Consider the following 15,346-nt stretch of genomic DNA (forward strand, 5'->3'; position numbering starts at 1 on the left):
CATTCCTCACAGACTCTTTCGAAAATGAAAGGTGGAATCTGATTGGTTGCTAAGGGAAACTGAGCCAGTTTCACTTTATTCACTGAATAGCGGCCGCAGAAAACCCTGTCAGTGCACACAGTGGATCGAGCGGCTCTGGCCGCACGCTTTATTGTGTGCCCGCATCAGAACTCAGCGGCGCTAAAGATCATCTGGACGGATCTGCTACACCGGCTTGATCTTTTCTGAGAACCAACGCTCTCATACTACGTGTGCAAAACAGGAGTCCGTGGAGCCTCGGTTGCGAGTCTCAAAACACGGGAAAAGCCAGATATCCCTAGCCTGTTGCCACAGGGCGCCTCCAGATGGGGAGAGCACCACACCACCCTGATACGTAGCCCCTTAAGTCCCACTCGGTTGCGAGTATTGGAACATAAATAGGGAAACAGCAGGGTGGCCCCTTTTCCGTCAAAGTCTAACTCAAGGTGCGAGTATTGCGACATGACAAGGGCTTACCAAGGCAGGCTTCCATCCACAGACAGCTGTTTCAGGCTATTTGCCCCTTGTCAGTGTGGAGCAGGATTCTGGCTACTTGGGGCAATGACAAATCAACCAACAAAACACAGTAATCACTGAACTCAAGGAGATCAGTCAAAATATTCCAATGAAGTACTCATGCTATGTGTGACCATAGCCTAAAGAAAGGAAAACCCATAATGGTAACTGAATCATGTGAAACTGACAGATGTAAAAAACGAAAATACGTAATGAAAATCAGACAATGCTTGAAGTGTGGGTCAACAGAAAAATGTTAAAAAGCAAACGAATTAAACTTTACAAAAATGATTAATATCATGAAGTAAAAGAGTAGTTGCACTCACCGTTCCGGTCTTCTTAAATCTTTATTCTTTACATAGAAAAAAATGAAAAAACACAGTGCGGACATACCAGTGAGCAGACGCTAAAATTGGAGTGGTGACAGCTTGTTTCGCGCTCAACAGCGCTTCTACAGACCTCCCCCAGGGTATATAAGGGGTTTCATGGATAGATAGAAAAAAAGAAAGAAAGAAAGACGTAAAGTACCAGCACAGCTACCAGGGGCTCTTCTCTCCATCAGACAGCACCTGGTGCCTCAGCTTCCTGGACCCTGTAAGTACCATATATCGGGGCAAATTACAGTACATGGTGACTAATGCTGAGTTTACACGGAGCGATAATTCGCCCGATCGTACGATTAACGATTTTGAAGTAACACAGTAAACAATTTTTTTTATAACGATCAGCGTTTAGACTGTGCGATATGTTGTACAGAAAATTCGTTTTGCGATCGTTTTGCGATTGCTTAAGCCTATCTCACACATAGGGAAAATCAGTGAACGACTGTTTACACGGAACGATTTTTCACAATAATGATCGAATTCGAACGATAATCGCACGTGCAAACGCAGTGAACAATCGCACGACGAGCGAGAAATCGTTCATTTTGATCTTTTAACTTGTTCTTAAATCGGCGTTCGTCGTTGGCAACAAATTCGCCGATCGTTCCGTGTAAACAGTCATCGCGTGAATGTCCGCTGCCCAAAGTCCGGCCCCCCGCTCATCCACAGCCCCCTGCGCCGGCTCGATCGCCACCTCCGCCGCCCCAATCGCCACCCCCGCCGCCGCTGCTCCGATCGGGGTGGCGCAGGGGGCTGCGGTCGAGCGGGGGGTGGGGGGCCGGTCTGCGGGCGGGCCGGTCTGCGGGCGCGTGATACAAAACGATCGCAAAATGATTTTTCCGTACGATATATCGTACCGTCTAAACGCTGATTGTTATAAAAAAAAAAGCCGACTTGTCTCCGATCTTCAGTCTGCGATGTCATCTTCGCGCGGCCCGGCCGAATCCCTCCGTGCGTCCTGAGTGCCGGCCGCCCTCTTCAGCGTCATCTGCTGCTCAGCTGCGATTGGCTGAGCATAACTGTGCTCAGCCAATCGCGGCTGAGCATCTGATGATGCTGAAGAGGGCGGCCGGCACTTAGGACGCTCGGAGGAATTCGGCCGGGCCGCGCGAAGACGACATCGCAGACTGCAGATCGGAGACGAGTCGGCACGTGACAGGTATGTATAGCGCACACTTCCGGTTACACGGGCGGGGGTGGTGGGACACGGGGAAGGGGGCCATTCACAGACATAACATACATTACAAAGTTGTATAACTTTGTAATGTGTGTTATTCTGTGAATAATTGTTTACCGCCGCACTACCCCTTTAAGCCTATCTCACACATAGGTAAAATCAGTGAACGACTGTTTACACGGAACGATCGGCGAATTTTTTGCGAACGACGATTTAAGAACATGTTACAAGATCAAAATGAACGATTTATCGATCGTTCGCCGCATTTACATGTACGATTATCGTTCGAATTCGATCGTTATCGCGAAAATTTGCCCGATAATCGTTCTGTGTAAACGTAGCATTAGTCAGGCTTCATAGTAATCCAATTACAAATCTCTGCCACTTGCTGGGACCAGTTGATTTGAAAGAATTTTTTTTATTTTATTTTTTGTGAACTACCCCTTTAGATTTGTAGTAAAATGAGGTAGAGTAAATCTGCAACCAGACAGCCCTGATGGCGGCTTATCTCTCTGAGAACAATAGGGTGGGCAGTAAAAATCCAACCTTTGTCAGTGAAGAGTCTAGAAGTCACTATACCCTAAGACCAAATGTTCAACCCCGACTTAAGTAAACAGTTTTGGGAATCTTTAGGGCCCATGAGACCACCATATGTCATCAGACCGGGCACGCTATGCATACAAATACTCTTCTGTGATTGGATAAACAAGAGCAATGGACATCCAGTGCCCCCATGTTGTCCAGACCTCCACCTGTCACACACTAATGGCCAATTGTAAGCTACAGTATTTAACAGCCTTAGGCCAGGTTCATAACAATGGCCGTAGTTGTGCAAACAATGGGTGTTATTTCACAAATAATGGCCATTGTTTGCACAACTACGGACGTTGTCATGAAATATGGCCACTGTTTTTACATAGTGTGAACCTAGCCTTAGGGTCGTATTAAACAGGCCGAGCAGGACGATGTAAACGAGCACCGATCTGCTAGATCGGCGCTCGTTTACTGGACCTATTCCACGGCCCGACAATCGTTTAGCGAGGGCTGCAGGGACATTGTTACCGATGTCCTTGCAGCCCTTGTTTCATACTTTACCTGTCCAGGCTGCAGGTCTTCTCCTTCTCCAGGTCCCGCATGCAGCAGCAGCTTCTGAGCGGCCTGACTGAGCTGACGGACCGCTCAGTCAATCACTGGCCGGGACCGCCGTGGCCAGTGATTTGCTGAGCAGTTTAGACAGGCCGTTTCGAAGCTGCTGCGGCGCGGGACCGGGAGAAGGAGAAGACCTGCAGCCTGGACAGATAAAGTATTAGGTTTGCGAAATTGTAGGTCGCCTGCCGCGCACAGCTATTCCACATAGCAATGCGCAGGTGGCGACCGATGATTTTAGGTTTGAACCTAAATGAACGATCAACCGACGACACGATCATAGCCTCATGGTTATCTCTATTTCACGGAGCGATAATCGGCCGAATCAGGCCCCTTAGAGGGGAAGTTTTTGATCCATCAAGTGAGAACCAAGACATACTAGTAAGAACAACTGGATTCGAGAGGAAGCGTCTTGCATAATCCGGTTTCTGTCTGCATGTAGCACTGTGATGACTATTCTCTGACCACAACCACTGACACGCTCTGTTACTGCACTGGAGACAGAATAACTTTATATAAAGAACAGAAGTTTCCAGATGACTATTTACTGTCAACTATCTCTAACCACAGTGAGCTGTAACTGTGAGGCGGCCAACCATACACAACCATGGTTAGAACTGTTGTGCAAGGGAGGTGGTGACTGTGACAACATATCACCCCCACCATGATTCTTCATGTATTTGGAATGGTTGTCAGGTATAATGATAAACACGAGTCCATGCAGGGTTGGGGCAAGGGATAGATGAGGTTAGAGGCCACCTAGAACCTCTAGAGGTCTGTATGGTAGACAACCTAATCATCCTGTTAGGGAGTTATACAATAATTTTAGGAAACCCCTATACAAGATCCTCATCTTATAGTTAGGAGAACAGCTACAAGGAACATTTCCTATTCTGCAGGAATCAACATGTCTACGGGACAGCGCACTAATTCATGTGAATAAGATGTAATGCTTCGTCAGTCCTGTGGTGGCACTGCAGGGATATTGAACACTTGCGGCCAAATTCCCTCACAGACTTTGTAGCAAGACCCTCTAATTATCAGGAGACTCAAAAAGTATAAAACAAGAACCCCTTCAAGGTCAAGGCTTTGATGGCTTTAAAGGGCATATATTGAGTTGATATTTTTTATATTTTGGTATATTATTATGGTGGCAGCCATCTTGTCTGAGCTATTTTTAACAGCATTCAGTGATATGCTTTACAGCAAGCCCCTATGAACAACAGACAGACACTGTTCCACCGATACAAATGGTAAACATCACTGGGGAGGGGGGACTGCATAATAAATAATCATCAAATCAAACCCTAAATAAGCCTCGTTCAACGCTAGTACTAATTGCTTTTAATTTTTTTCTGTAGGTTTTTTCCCCCACAATGACGGCCAATCTCTCCAATAACACGACAATGAAGGCCTGGAATGCCGTCACAACAACAAAAATAATCTGTGTACCGTTTCTTCTGATCACGTTCCTCTTTGGATTGGTCATCAACACTCTCTATCTGTGGATCCTGTGCTTCCGGATGAGAAGGACCTTCACCATCACGTGGTTTTCCCATCTCATCCTCTGCAATGTCATCTTCATTCTCATCATCCCCTTTATGGCCGTTATGTTTTGGTTCCAACCCCATTGGGTCCTGGGTGAATTCCTGTGTAAATTTATAAATTTCCTACTGTCCTTCAGCATGTACGCGGCTGTATTCTTCCTCACCGCCATCAGCATTGACCGATACTGGTTGGTTTTTCACCCCCATTATTACAGGAAGACCATGCACACTCGACAATCTTCTATCATCTGCCTTTTTCTTTGGAGTTTAGCGTTGTTATGTGGGTCCCCGTATCTCGCCTTCCGTCGGGTCCATCAGGAAAAGAACATATCCATTTGTTATAATGATTACACCCTCACTGGTAAACCAAACATAGAATATGAAGCCAAGGTCAAGTGGGCCATGCTATCCCTCCGTCTGCTGGCAGGTTACTTCATCCCTTTAGTTACTATGACTATCTGCTATCTAAAAATTGCCTTCAAAATAAAAAAAGAAAAATTCACAAAATCCAAGAAGCCTTATAAGATTATATCCATTGCCATCGTGTCCTTCTTCATCTCTTGGACACCTTACCATATGTTTTATGGCATGAGCATAGAGAAGGGATTCTTCCGAGATACAACCCTACAAGCCATGATGGTCATCGCTGTGGTATTAACGTGCCTTAATGCCTGCTTCACCCCAATCTTATATCTTTTCTTTGTGGAAAATTTCAAAACTAACTTAAAGAAGTCTCTACTGTCTATGTTCCAGGCCACGCTACATGAAGCTTTCCTAAGAAATACAGACTATAAATCGGAACCGAACTCAGCATCGATTAGAAAGGGTGAATCTCAGGAACATCCCATCTAAGGCAATTTTTTTGGTTAAAAGAGTCCATCAGATATGAAAAGCTTTATCTAGAAGCTTCTTTATCTGGTTAGTGGAACATTACAGCCTTCAACTACTTACCTAAGGTCCATCCCAGAATTTTTTTGATACAGATCAACAAATCCCTTGAATATAAATAAAGTAATATAGTAAAGTTCAGCCACCATTAGGGGAGTATTCAGTATACAATGAATAAATTTAAGGTTGGGTTTAGGTTAGGCCGCGCATCGCTGGTATATATATTGGGATGCCAGTGTGCCAACCCTAGGCAGACCCATTGACTGGTCTTCTACTCACTATTTTTGGTCTATTTCCTGAACATATCCTACCATACTGGTAAAATAGAAATTAGAGTGAGAAGACGACAGAGGGTATACCACAATATAGATTGCCATATTATTTGCAGGTATATGCAACCCAAATGTGGTGTGAACCCAGCCCAACACAATAACAATACAGCATAAAGTCATTTCCTGTAAGGGCTGCATGTAGAGAGAATATTACTATGTGGGGGTCCTATTAGACGGAGCGTTAACCTAAAATCGTTCAGCATATTACTCAAAACGATAGTCGTTAGTTACAACAATCGTTACTACGATCGTTTTCTCCATCTGATCCCAGCAAAAGAAGAAACGATGTGGAATTACTCTGAACGGTTAGTGAACGAATGCGGAATTACAGTCGACGATTAAGGATGATTTTAGGGTCAGATTTAAATCAACGACGAACGACACACAAACGATTTATCGATCGTTGCCTGCAATCACACGGGACAATTATAGTTCAAATTCTAACAATATAGCGGTTTTCCGCACAATAATAGGGTCCTTACTCTATACCTAAGGTTAGCATAAAAGTTGCAGACATTGGGGGAGATTTATCAAACATGGTATAAAGTGAAACTGGCTCAGTTGCCCCTAGCAACCAGATTCCACCTTTCATTTTTTTAAAGAATCTGTGAGGAATGTAAAGTGGAATCTGATTGGTTGCTAGGGGCAACTGGGCCATTTTTACTTTACCTCAGTTTGATAAATCTCCCCCATTAAGTATATATTGTATATGATGTATAGGACAGACTACACCCTGATATAAGATATTGTATAGTTTATTTCCTTATGTTATTGGAGTAGCCTTGATGAAAATTCTAGTTATTATTTTTAACTGTACTGTGTATTAGGTTTATTATGTAATTATATTATATTAGTAAACTGTTCATTGTGTCTGATTTTTGGAGGGGGAACTGCCTTTTAAAGGATTATAGGGTTTAAGCTGATGGCAGAGGACCTGTCTATAACCTCCATCTTGATCATACATTGTGTTCTTAATGGTGAAGGTGCTGCCTCCTTTCCATCACCAAAAGCATATTGGAGTTCTGCTATGCAGCCCCTCCAGGCTAGGGGGCAGCAAGTAAGTAGAGTAAGTATAGATTCTTTAATATATTCCCCCACCCCCGGCCAGTCCTACATTTTTAGGTTTTTAGGAGATAGGTTTTAGTAGCATTTTGGTTAGGCAGGATTACTACAGAACCTAAAAGTCCTTTTCAGGGCTAATATCCAGAGAAAAAGTCATCTCTGTATCCAAAGCACTTCTCAGAGCTAAGAAATAGATGATATAACAGCAGCAGCTGTATTCATTCCAGTACCCTGTGTGTACAAGTGACTTATAGTGTCCCTGTTTACCACCACTAAGGGCACGTTAACGTTATACATATTGTTCCAGTAGCCCACTAAGGGCACCTGATATATACTGTTTCAGTATCCCAGTAAAAGGCACATGATACATATTGTGCAGTAGCACAGAAAAAGGCACGTCATACATACTGTTCCAGTAACGTTAGTACATCATGATGCGTGATACGCGCGAAGAACATGACGCTCTGCGGACGCACATTGGAATAATGTATGTAACGCTGCGCAAGAAATGCGAACGAAATGTGTGAACATTGCCATAAACATTCGTAAAGCGTTCGCAAATATTTTTTCTTCGCAACTGCGGAGAGTGGCATTATACTGCAATTTTGCGGTGTTGGGTGCACCCAGGCATGCTCCCCCTAATGTCCCAGTGTCATTCCGGAGGGGTTTGCATCATTTAGGGAGGTTTCATGGGGGACTTGGTGACCTCCAAGTGGTCGAATTTTGATTTCCAAGTGCAGCAATTTTTTCCCCCATAGACTATAATGGGATTGAATATTCGTTTGAATAGTTGAATCTCGGTGCCTATTCGATTCGAATTCTCGAAAGTCGAATATTTCACTACTCACTCATCTCTGTTAATCATATTTTCTCGGGCACCTGCTTCACATGTAGCAGAGCTGACTGTACAGACAACACAATGTGATAGGCTATATTATATGGCTTTCTGTAGAGTCTCTATATCTCAACTATATTACAATGTACAAACAATGTAGTATACAACTCATCCACCTCCCTCCCGATGTCCTCTGAGCAGATCTACCGTATAGCCAGCCTCAGGCTGATCCTACAGTCTTTTTGTTCTGTAACCTGAATTAATGTCAGTAAGGAGCATGTAAAGCTCGGGGTGTTTGCTTCAGCGATAACCATTCTAAATGAATTTTGAATAAATGACGGAAATGCAAACGTGAACGCTGATTAACCGCTGCTCTGCATAAATATTAATGAGAACCATCTTGCCGTTCTGTTTACCATAACATGTGCGCAATTCCCTGGAAGAACAAATAATCTTCGGGTTTTTGTTAGAATGTTAGGCAGAGGTGAGTTATTCCTCCAGAATCCAAATGAAGAGCCTGGCAGGAGAGAGATAAAACTGATATTCCCTATACAAGGTTTTTTTTTTTTGAGGAGATTATATTGGTGGTCTACGATTAGGATAGACCATTAAAGGGATAGTTCACCAAATTTTTCTTTCTTTTAAATCAATTTGCTACTGCTCTGGGCAGTTCCTGACATGGACAGAGGTGGCAGCAGAGAGCACTGTGTCAAACTGGAAAAAATACACCACTTCCTGCAGGACATACAGCAGCTGATAAGTAGTGAGACGTAAATTACAAATCTCTGGCACTTTCTGGCACCAGTTGACTTAAAAAAAATTTTTTTTTGTTGAACTACCCCTTAAAATGTCTTATCTAGGATTTAAAAATCATGGCTTATTTCTTCTAAAAACAGTGCCACACCTGTCTTCAGGTTGTATGTGGTATTGCACTTTAGCAACTTCAAATAGAAGTGAGTTGCATTACCCCACACAAACAAGACAAGAGTGGCGCTGTTCCTGGTAGAAAGCAGCCATGTTTATGTGTAATGTTTAATGACTTGCAGCCATCCATTGATCCATTGATCCATTAATAGCTGGTACTAGATGACTGCAGAAACTTGTGTATGGTACTGCATTTAAAGGGGAATTCTGTTATACTAAACTTCACTCCACTTTAAGTATGCAGAGCAAAGTAAAAAAAATCTTAATATATAGCAAAGTGATCCATTGCTGAACCCAGTAATGTCGGCTATTTGTGGGGGTCCCTGTAGTGGATTTCCAGGTGATCATCATGTTAAAAAAGCATTGTCTAAACTTGGATCATTAAATGGTCCAGTACTTAACCTTAAAGGGGTACACCAGCAATAAAAATCTTTCAAATGGACTGGTGTCAGAAAGTTCTATGGATTACTTCTATTTAAAGTGATTAAAAATTACTTAAATGATTGTAAATTACTTCTATTTAATAATCTCCAGTCTTTGCATACTTATCAGCTGCTGTATGTCCTGCAGGAAGTGGAGTAGTCTTTCTAGTCTGACACAGTGTTCTCTGCTGCCACCTCTGTCCATGTCAGGAACTGTCCAGAGCAGCAGCAAATCCCCATAGAAAACCTCTCCTGCTCTAGACAGTTCCTGACATGGACAGAGGTGGCAGCAGAGAGCACTTTCTCAGACTAGAAAGAATACATCGCTTCCTGCAGGACATACATCAGCTGATAAGTATTGGAAGACTGGACATTTTTAAATATAATTAAATTCCAAATCTATATAACTTTTTGACACCAGTTGCTATGAAAGTAAAATAATTCGCTTGAGTGCCCCTTTAAGAAAAAAAATTATGTTCATGAATTTGATGTACCTTGAAGTCTTGTTATTAGGGAGCTTGTTCTTACAGGTGTCACAATGGCAATGGAATTGGGAAACTAAAACTGCGGAAGCCTACTTTATACTGGTATCTCAGCTTGTGGTGTTCAGGGGAAGATGATGTCCCTAAACTTCCTTCCATCCCCTCAGTGATATTATTGTGTGGATGTAGCAGAGGTAAACATGTCACTTATCATATATGCTTTGAGTTGCGTTTTAACTATGTAATCTATGTAGGGACTTTTTTTTTCTAAAACCAAGGATTAAATCATCATGTGAACCCTGTCTGTTTGCAGGTCCCTGAAGCTCCAGTTGGTGGCCTAATTTTTTCTTCACTTCCTGGTTTGAACTTTCCCATGATGCACTTTGTCTGCTGTGATGTCTGACTGACTCTGTAGAACTGTGAGATGGCTTACAGCTTGTTCAGCCAATCAGAGCTGAGTAACCTGTGTCATCTGACAAAGGGAGGCTGGCCTAACAGGGCTTAGACCCGCCTCCCTCTTGATGATGTTATTGTCACAAAATGGCTGCCACAGAACTGCCTGGGGTCAACAGTCATTAGGTAAGAATGAGTTTACTTCACTTCCTGGTGGAAGGTTGAGGGGGGAAAAGATAGGGAAGGGGGCAGATAGGTGATTGAAGCTTATTACAAAATTATATAACTGTGTAATGTGTTTTAATTACTGGGAAAAAGCTTTTCGCTTGAAAACCCCTTTAAGCAATTTGAAAAAAGTATCTACCCCTTTAACACCTAAAAAATGGGCCTCATAAGCTATTTTCAATTGTAAATGACAAATCCTGTAAGATAGATGTATGGCTTTCTGCGCTGAATATTTCCTAAAAAGGTTGAGGGATCAGTTTGTAGACTCATCGGCTCCGCACCGCGAAGCATTACGTGCAGTGAGCCTTGGCAGATTTGTTTCTCTGTGCCCATTGCCGTTCCCATGAAAATGAAGAGAAAATGGATAATATTACTAATCCCCTAAATCCTGGAATTAAGTATGAGCCAAGTATATTTAAAGTAAAGGTTTTACCCTCCCAGTGTGCAAATGGAAATGTCATTGGGGATGGATTCAGAAGATCCCGGCAATGATAAAAATAGAGGCCCTTTCAGGAGCTGCTTGACACCAACCCTACGACCATCTCCATGACTATCATCTCCTTGTCAGGTATTGAGTACAGTCCATTCTCCATACTGATCACATAGGTTCTTCCACCCACTGACACCATGATAAGACTGACCTCTCTAAGGACACCGGGCAGAATATGAGCTTTATGTCCCTATAACCAAATCCCACTCTAGACAGATCTAGTGTGGACACCTTACATGTAATCACAATGAGATCAGGATTGTAGGACGATAAAGCGGCAGTTTCCCATAGGGCCTCGACCAGCTCAGTCCTGCCAAATCTATCTCCTCTACCTTTATCTTTTCCCAAACACATGCAGGAGGAAGATACATGAGCTGGAAATGCTGGCCTAGGGGGCAGTACTATGGCTAAATGACAGTCACGGACCATCAAACCAAAGTTGGAACCCATTTTTTGTGTTTAAATTTAAAGATGCTCCATTTCCAGAAGTAGCAACTGGACTAAAGAATCTGCGTTTGCCAAATACGGTGGGGGGAGCTCAAAAACGTCCTCATCCCTGCCGTGTGTGGCAACCGTATGAAGGGCAGAGCAAGCTGCAGGTGTGTGGGGTATGGAAAAAAGAGATACGGTAGAATGGTGCTGTGCCCAGAAAAACACACCTCTTTCACCCATCTGGCCGCCCTTGTATCCTACCGGTATTACCGTACCTCCTTCTCTGACTCTCAGATTTCGCTGCTGTCTGATGTTTTTTATTCAGTTTTATATGATGTGCGTTGAAAGAGGGGTAGTTTTATACAGCGAGCATATCCCAAAAATTGGGGGTCGTCTACATATGCGGAATCTGTTGGCGCTATACAAATAAATTTGTTATTATATATATATATATATATATATATATATATATATATATATATATATACAGAATCCTACTCCACACTGACGAGGGGCAAATACCCCGAAACTGCAGTCTGTGGATGGATGCCTAGCCTTGGTAACCCTTGTCTTATGTCGTTATACTGGCCACAGAGTTAGACTTTGACTTACAGGGGCCACCCTGGTTTTTCCCTATTTAGGTCCCAAAGCTCGCAACAGAGTGAGGACCTGAGGGACTACGTATCAGGGTGGTTTGGTGCTCTCCCCACTAGGAGGCACCCCCTTGGCAACAGGCTTCCTTCTCTAGAGAGAGGGGCATCTGGCTATTCCCGTGTTTTGAAACTCGTAACTGAGGCTCCATGGACCCCTTCTTTGCATATTCAAATTATATGTGTAGTTCCCTAATCATCGAATAGAATACAATATGATAGAACATACGGGTAATACTGTATAAGTATATAAAATTTATCTATGTCTATTTATGTAATAAATCTAAAATAAAATAATAAATAAATAAATAAATTTATCTAAATAAAACCATAATCCTAGGAGAGGACAAAGGAAAAGAAAATGAAGAGGAAGAGGAAGAAGCAGAGGAGGAGGGGAAAAGTAGGAAAAAAAACAAAGATGAAGAGAAAGAGGAAAAGGAGGAGAAAGAGAGGGAGGAGGATAAAGAGGAAGAAGGAGGAGAAATAGGAAGGGGAGGAAGATGAGAAGGTGAAGAAAGAAGAGGAGATGGAAAAAGTGAAGGAGGAGGAAGAGGAGGAGGAGGAGGAGGAGAAGAGTGAAGTGTAAAACGAGGAGGAACAGGAGAATAACAGAGAAGATTCCCAACAAATCCAGGGAATCTGAGGCTGCTGTGCGGCAGTCACCAGCTCTGGAATCAGGATAAATCAGGAACGCCTCCTCCCCACCTTGCCGCACTCCCTCTGGGCGAACCAGGCGACCAGGATGTAAATTGGTGAAAAGGCTCAGATTTAATCTGCACGTTTTGTTCACGTACACGAGAAGGGGGCCTGATAAATCCCTCCCACTGCTCTTATTTCTACATCCCTAGTCCTTCTACTATTACATTGTTATCTGTTTTATTACCATCTATTCTTTATTTTATACTTTTCCTTTCTTTCCCTTGTCTTTGCTCCCTATAACTTCCCGGTGACCCCTCTCTCTTCTGCCAGGCAGGGATTATCCGCAATGTTAATGGAAGTTTAGTTGAATTTATTTTTGTCTCTGGGTAAAACAAACAAATCTCTGTATTCTGGAGCTGGAAACAAGACGGATCGGGATTCTAGCAATGTACTGCCCTTGCCCATCATTACTCCTCACCCCAGACAAGAGTCAGAACAGATTGCAGATGGGATTTCTAAGATTTTTAGATTAAAGACACTCCAAGACTCCTCGGTTGTTTCTTGTATTTTCTCGCCCACAAACAGAAAAAAATTCCATCTCTCTTCATTTGTGATAAAAGTCTCTGCTGGTTGGGAGTTTTATATTCCAGTAACTTTCAGAGCTACATTCAATTCAATTGATGGCTTAGATGGCAGATAGATGGTATTCAACAAATACACGACAGGAATATATATACAACAGATTGGAGTATATCAGATCTCATCCCTCTTGTCCCATTATCCTGTGTTATACTTACTCTTCCTCGGCTCATCGCTCACCTTCTCACATTGGTAATGAGCATTCCTTTGAACAAAATGAGAGCACATTATTTCTTTCAGCCTCCCCCTCTCCAGCAATTTTACAAAAGATCACCCTGCCTGGAGTTGTTCTTTAAGTGATTACAGTGCAGTTACATCCAGTGACTCACAAGGGCCATCTTCTTTGATCAGAGTTGTTCACTTTTCCTTTCCCTTTCCAACCAGCGTGGGCCACCTTGAAGACTTCACCCTGCCATAAATCCTCTCTCCAGAATCTGCCAGAGAAACATTTTAGCTTCCTAGCTCCAGCACATAGTTAAGCCCCTCTGTGCCCCTATATAGTTTTAAGGCCCTCACATAATAGTTAGGTTTGCTCTCAGCCCTTATACAGTAGTAAGGTCCCCATATAGTATTATACCTCTCCTGTGCAGCCTCCCCCCTATAGTATAGGTCACCTCTGTGCAGACCTCCTGTATGAAGCCTCCCCCTATCTATAGTATAGCCCCCCTCTGTGCAGGCTCCCCCCATCTATAGCATAGGCCCCTCTGTGCAGGCTCCTCCCATCTATAGCATAGGCCCCTTTGTTCAGGTCCCCCCCTTCTATAGCATAGGCCCCTATGTGCAGGCTCCCCCATCTATAGTATAGGCCCCCTCTGTGCAGGCTCCCCCCATCTACAGCATTGGCCCCTCTGTGCAGGCTCCCCCATCTATAGTATAGGCCCCCTCTGTTTAGGCTCCCCCCATCTATAGTATAGGCCCCTCTGTGCAGGCTCCCCCCATCTATAGTATAGGCCCCCTCTGTGCAGGATCCCCCATGCATAGTATAGGCCCCCTCTCTGCAGGATCCCCCATGTATAGTATAGGCCCCTCTGTGCAGGCTCCCCCCCCCCATCTATAGTATAGGCCCCCTCTGTGCAGGCCCATGGGCAATAATGTTAATATTAATAAAACAACACTCCCCTGACACACAGCTGCAAGCCCCCAATACTGGAGCATCTAGTTCTCGCTTTTCATGGGCTGCAGGGCAGAGGTTCCTGCAGCTTAGCAAGAAAATCAGAACACTGTTAGGCATCAGGGCTAAGAAATTATCCAAAAATCTCACTTTCTTCTAGGAGATCTTGGTTCCTCTCTACACCATGAAGCAAGTTTTTTCATAAACTCCCTTCGTATAATAAACGTCTGTAGAGTTCATCCAATGCACAGATCGCAGAGAATAGTAACATTTAGTGTAATCTATCAGGACGTGTGTTCATACTTGGAGTTGCTGGAGATCATAAAGCTTTGGTTTGTTCTTCGGGATCCCCCAGCGGGAAATGAACATAAACAGGCAGCTATGCGGTGGTAGTAATCATAAGCAGATGGCACTACTGGACACGTCCATCTGCCTAGCATTATCAGCACCACAGCTCAGCTCGCTCTACCCATTTCCTTAGCTCGTGTGGTTCATCTGTTTCAATTTCTGTCAGCAAAGTGATATATTCTGAGAATCGCAGGCAACATGCAGAGGCACGGAAGGTGTTATCACTGACATGAATGTATAGATGACCAAATCCTGCTTACAGCTCGGGTTGTTCAAGGGTATTTAGACTTTAGAAACTATGGGGAAGATTTATACAACATGCTGTAAAGTGAAACTGGCTCAGTTGCCCCTAGCAACCAATCAGATTCCACCTTTCATTTTCCAAAGAGTCTGTGAGGAATGAAAGGTGGGATCTGATTGGTTGCTGAGCCAGTATCACTTTACACCAGTTTGATAAATCTCCCCCTATGTTCTCCATTACATTTATCATGCTAAGTAAAAAGGCTGAGTTTGTTATTTGGCACAACTATTATAAAGATATGTTATAGAAACATAGAAGATTGTCGGCAGAAAAAGACCACTGGGTCCATCTAGTCTGCCCTTTTAGTATTTCCTTTCTTATTATCTTAGGATAGATAGATGTTTATCCCAGGCATGTTTTAATTCTGTTATTGTAGATTTACCAAC

The 15,346-nt window shown here is 43.3% G+C and overlaps 2 protein-coding genes across 5 annotated transcripts in view; one reads left to right on the forward strand and one right to left on the reverse strand.

The window, feature by feature from the left end:
• LOC138768972 (chemerin-like receptor 1) overlaps nucleotides 1-15,346 on the reverse strand; it is a 97,809-nt gene that overhangs the window by 8,208 nt on the left and 74,255 nt on the right. Inside the window, exon 1 of one of the 4 annotated variants that reach the window (XM_069947082.1) lies at nucleotides 861-884. The exons of the other annotated variants lie outside the window; for them this stretch is intronic. The gene's annotated coding sequence lies outside the window, so the exon portion shown is untranslated. Of the gene's footprint in view, nucleotides 1-860; nucleotides 885-15,346 lie in introns of those variants that run through there. 4 annotated transcript variants of the gene reach the window in all.
• On the forward strand, nucleotides 923-6,526 carry LOC138769585 (probable G-protein coupled receptor 33). The gene is made up of 2 exons (XM_069948156.1): nucleotides 923-1,128; nucleotides 4,602-6,526. Exon 2 carries the CDS (start codon nucleotides 4,617-4,619, stop codon nucleotides 5,637-5,639), a length of 1,023 nt encoding a protein of 340 aa, XP_069804257.1. The 5' UTR covers nucleotides 923-1,128; nucleotides 4,602-4,616; the 3' UTR covers nucleotides 5,640-6,526.

Source organism: Dendropsophus ebraccatus, chromosome 12 (genome assembly GCF_027789765.1).
Source record: "Dendropsophus ebraccatus isolate aDenEbr1 chromosome 12, aDenEbr1.pat, whole genome shotgun sequence".
NCBI lineage: Eukaryota > Metazoa > Chordata > Amphibia > Anura > Hylidae > Dendropsophus > Dendropsophus ebraccatus.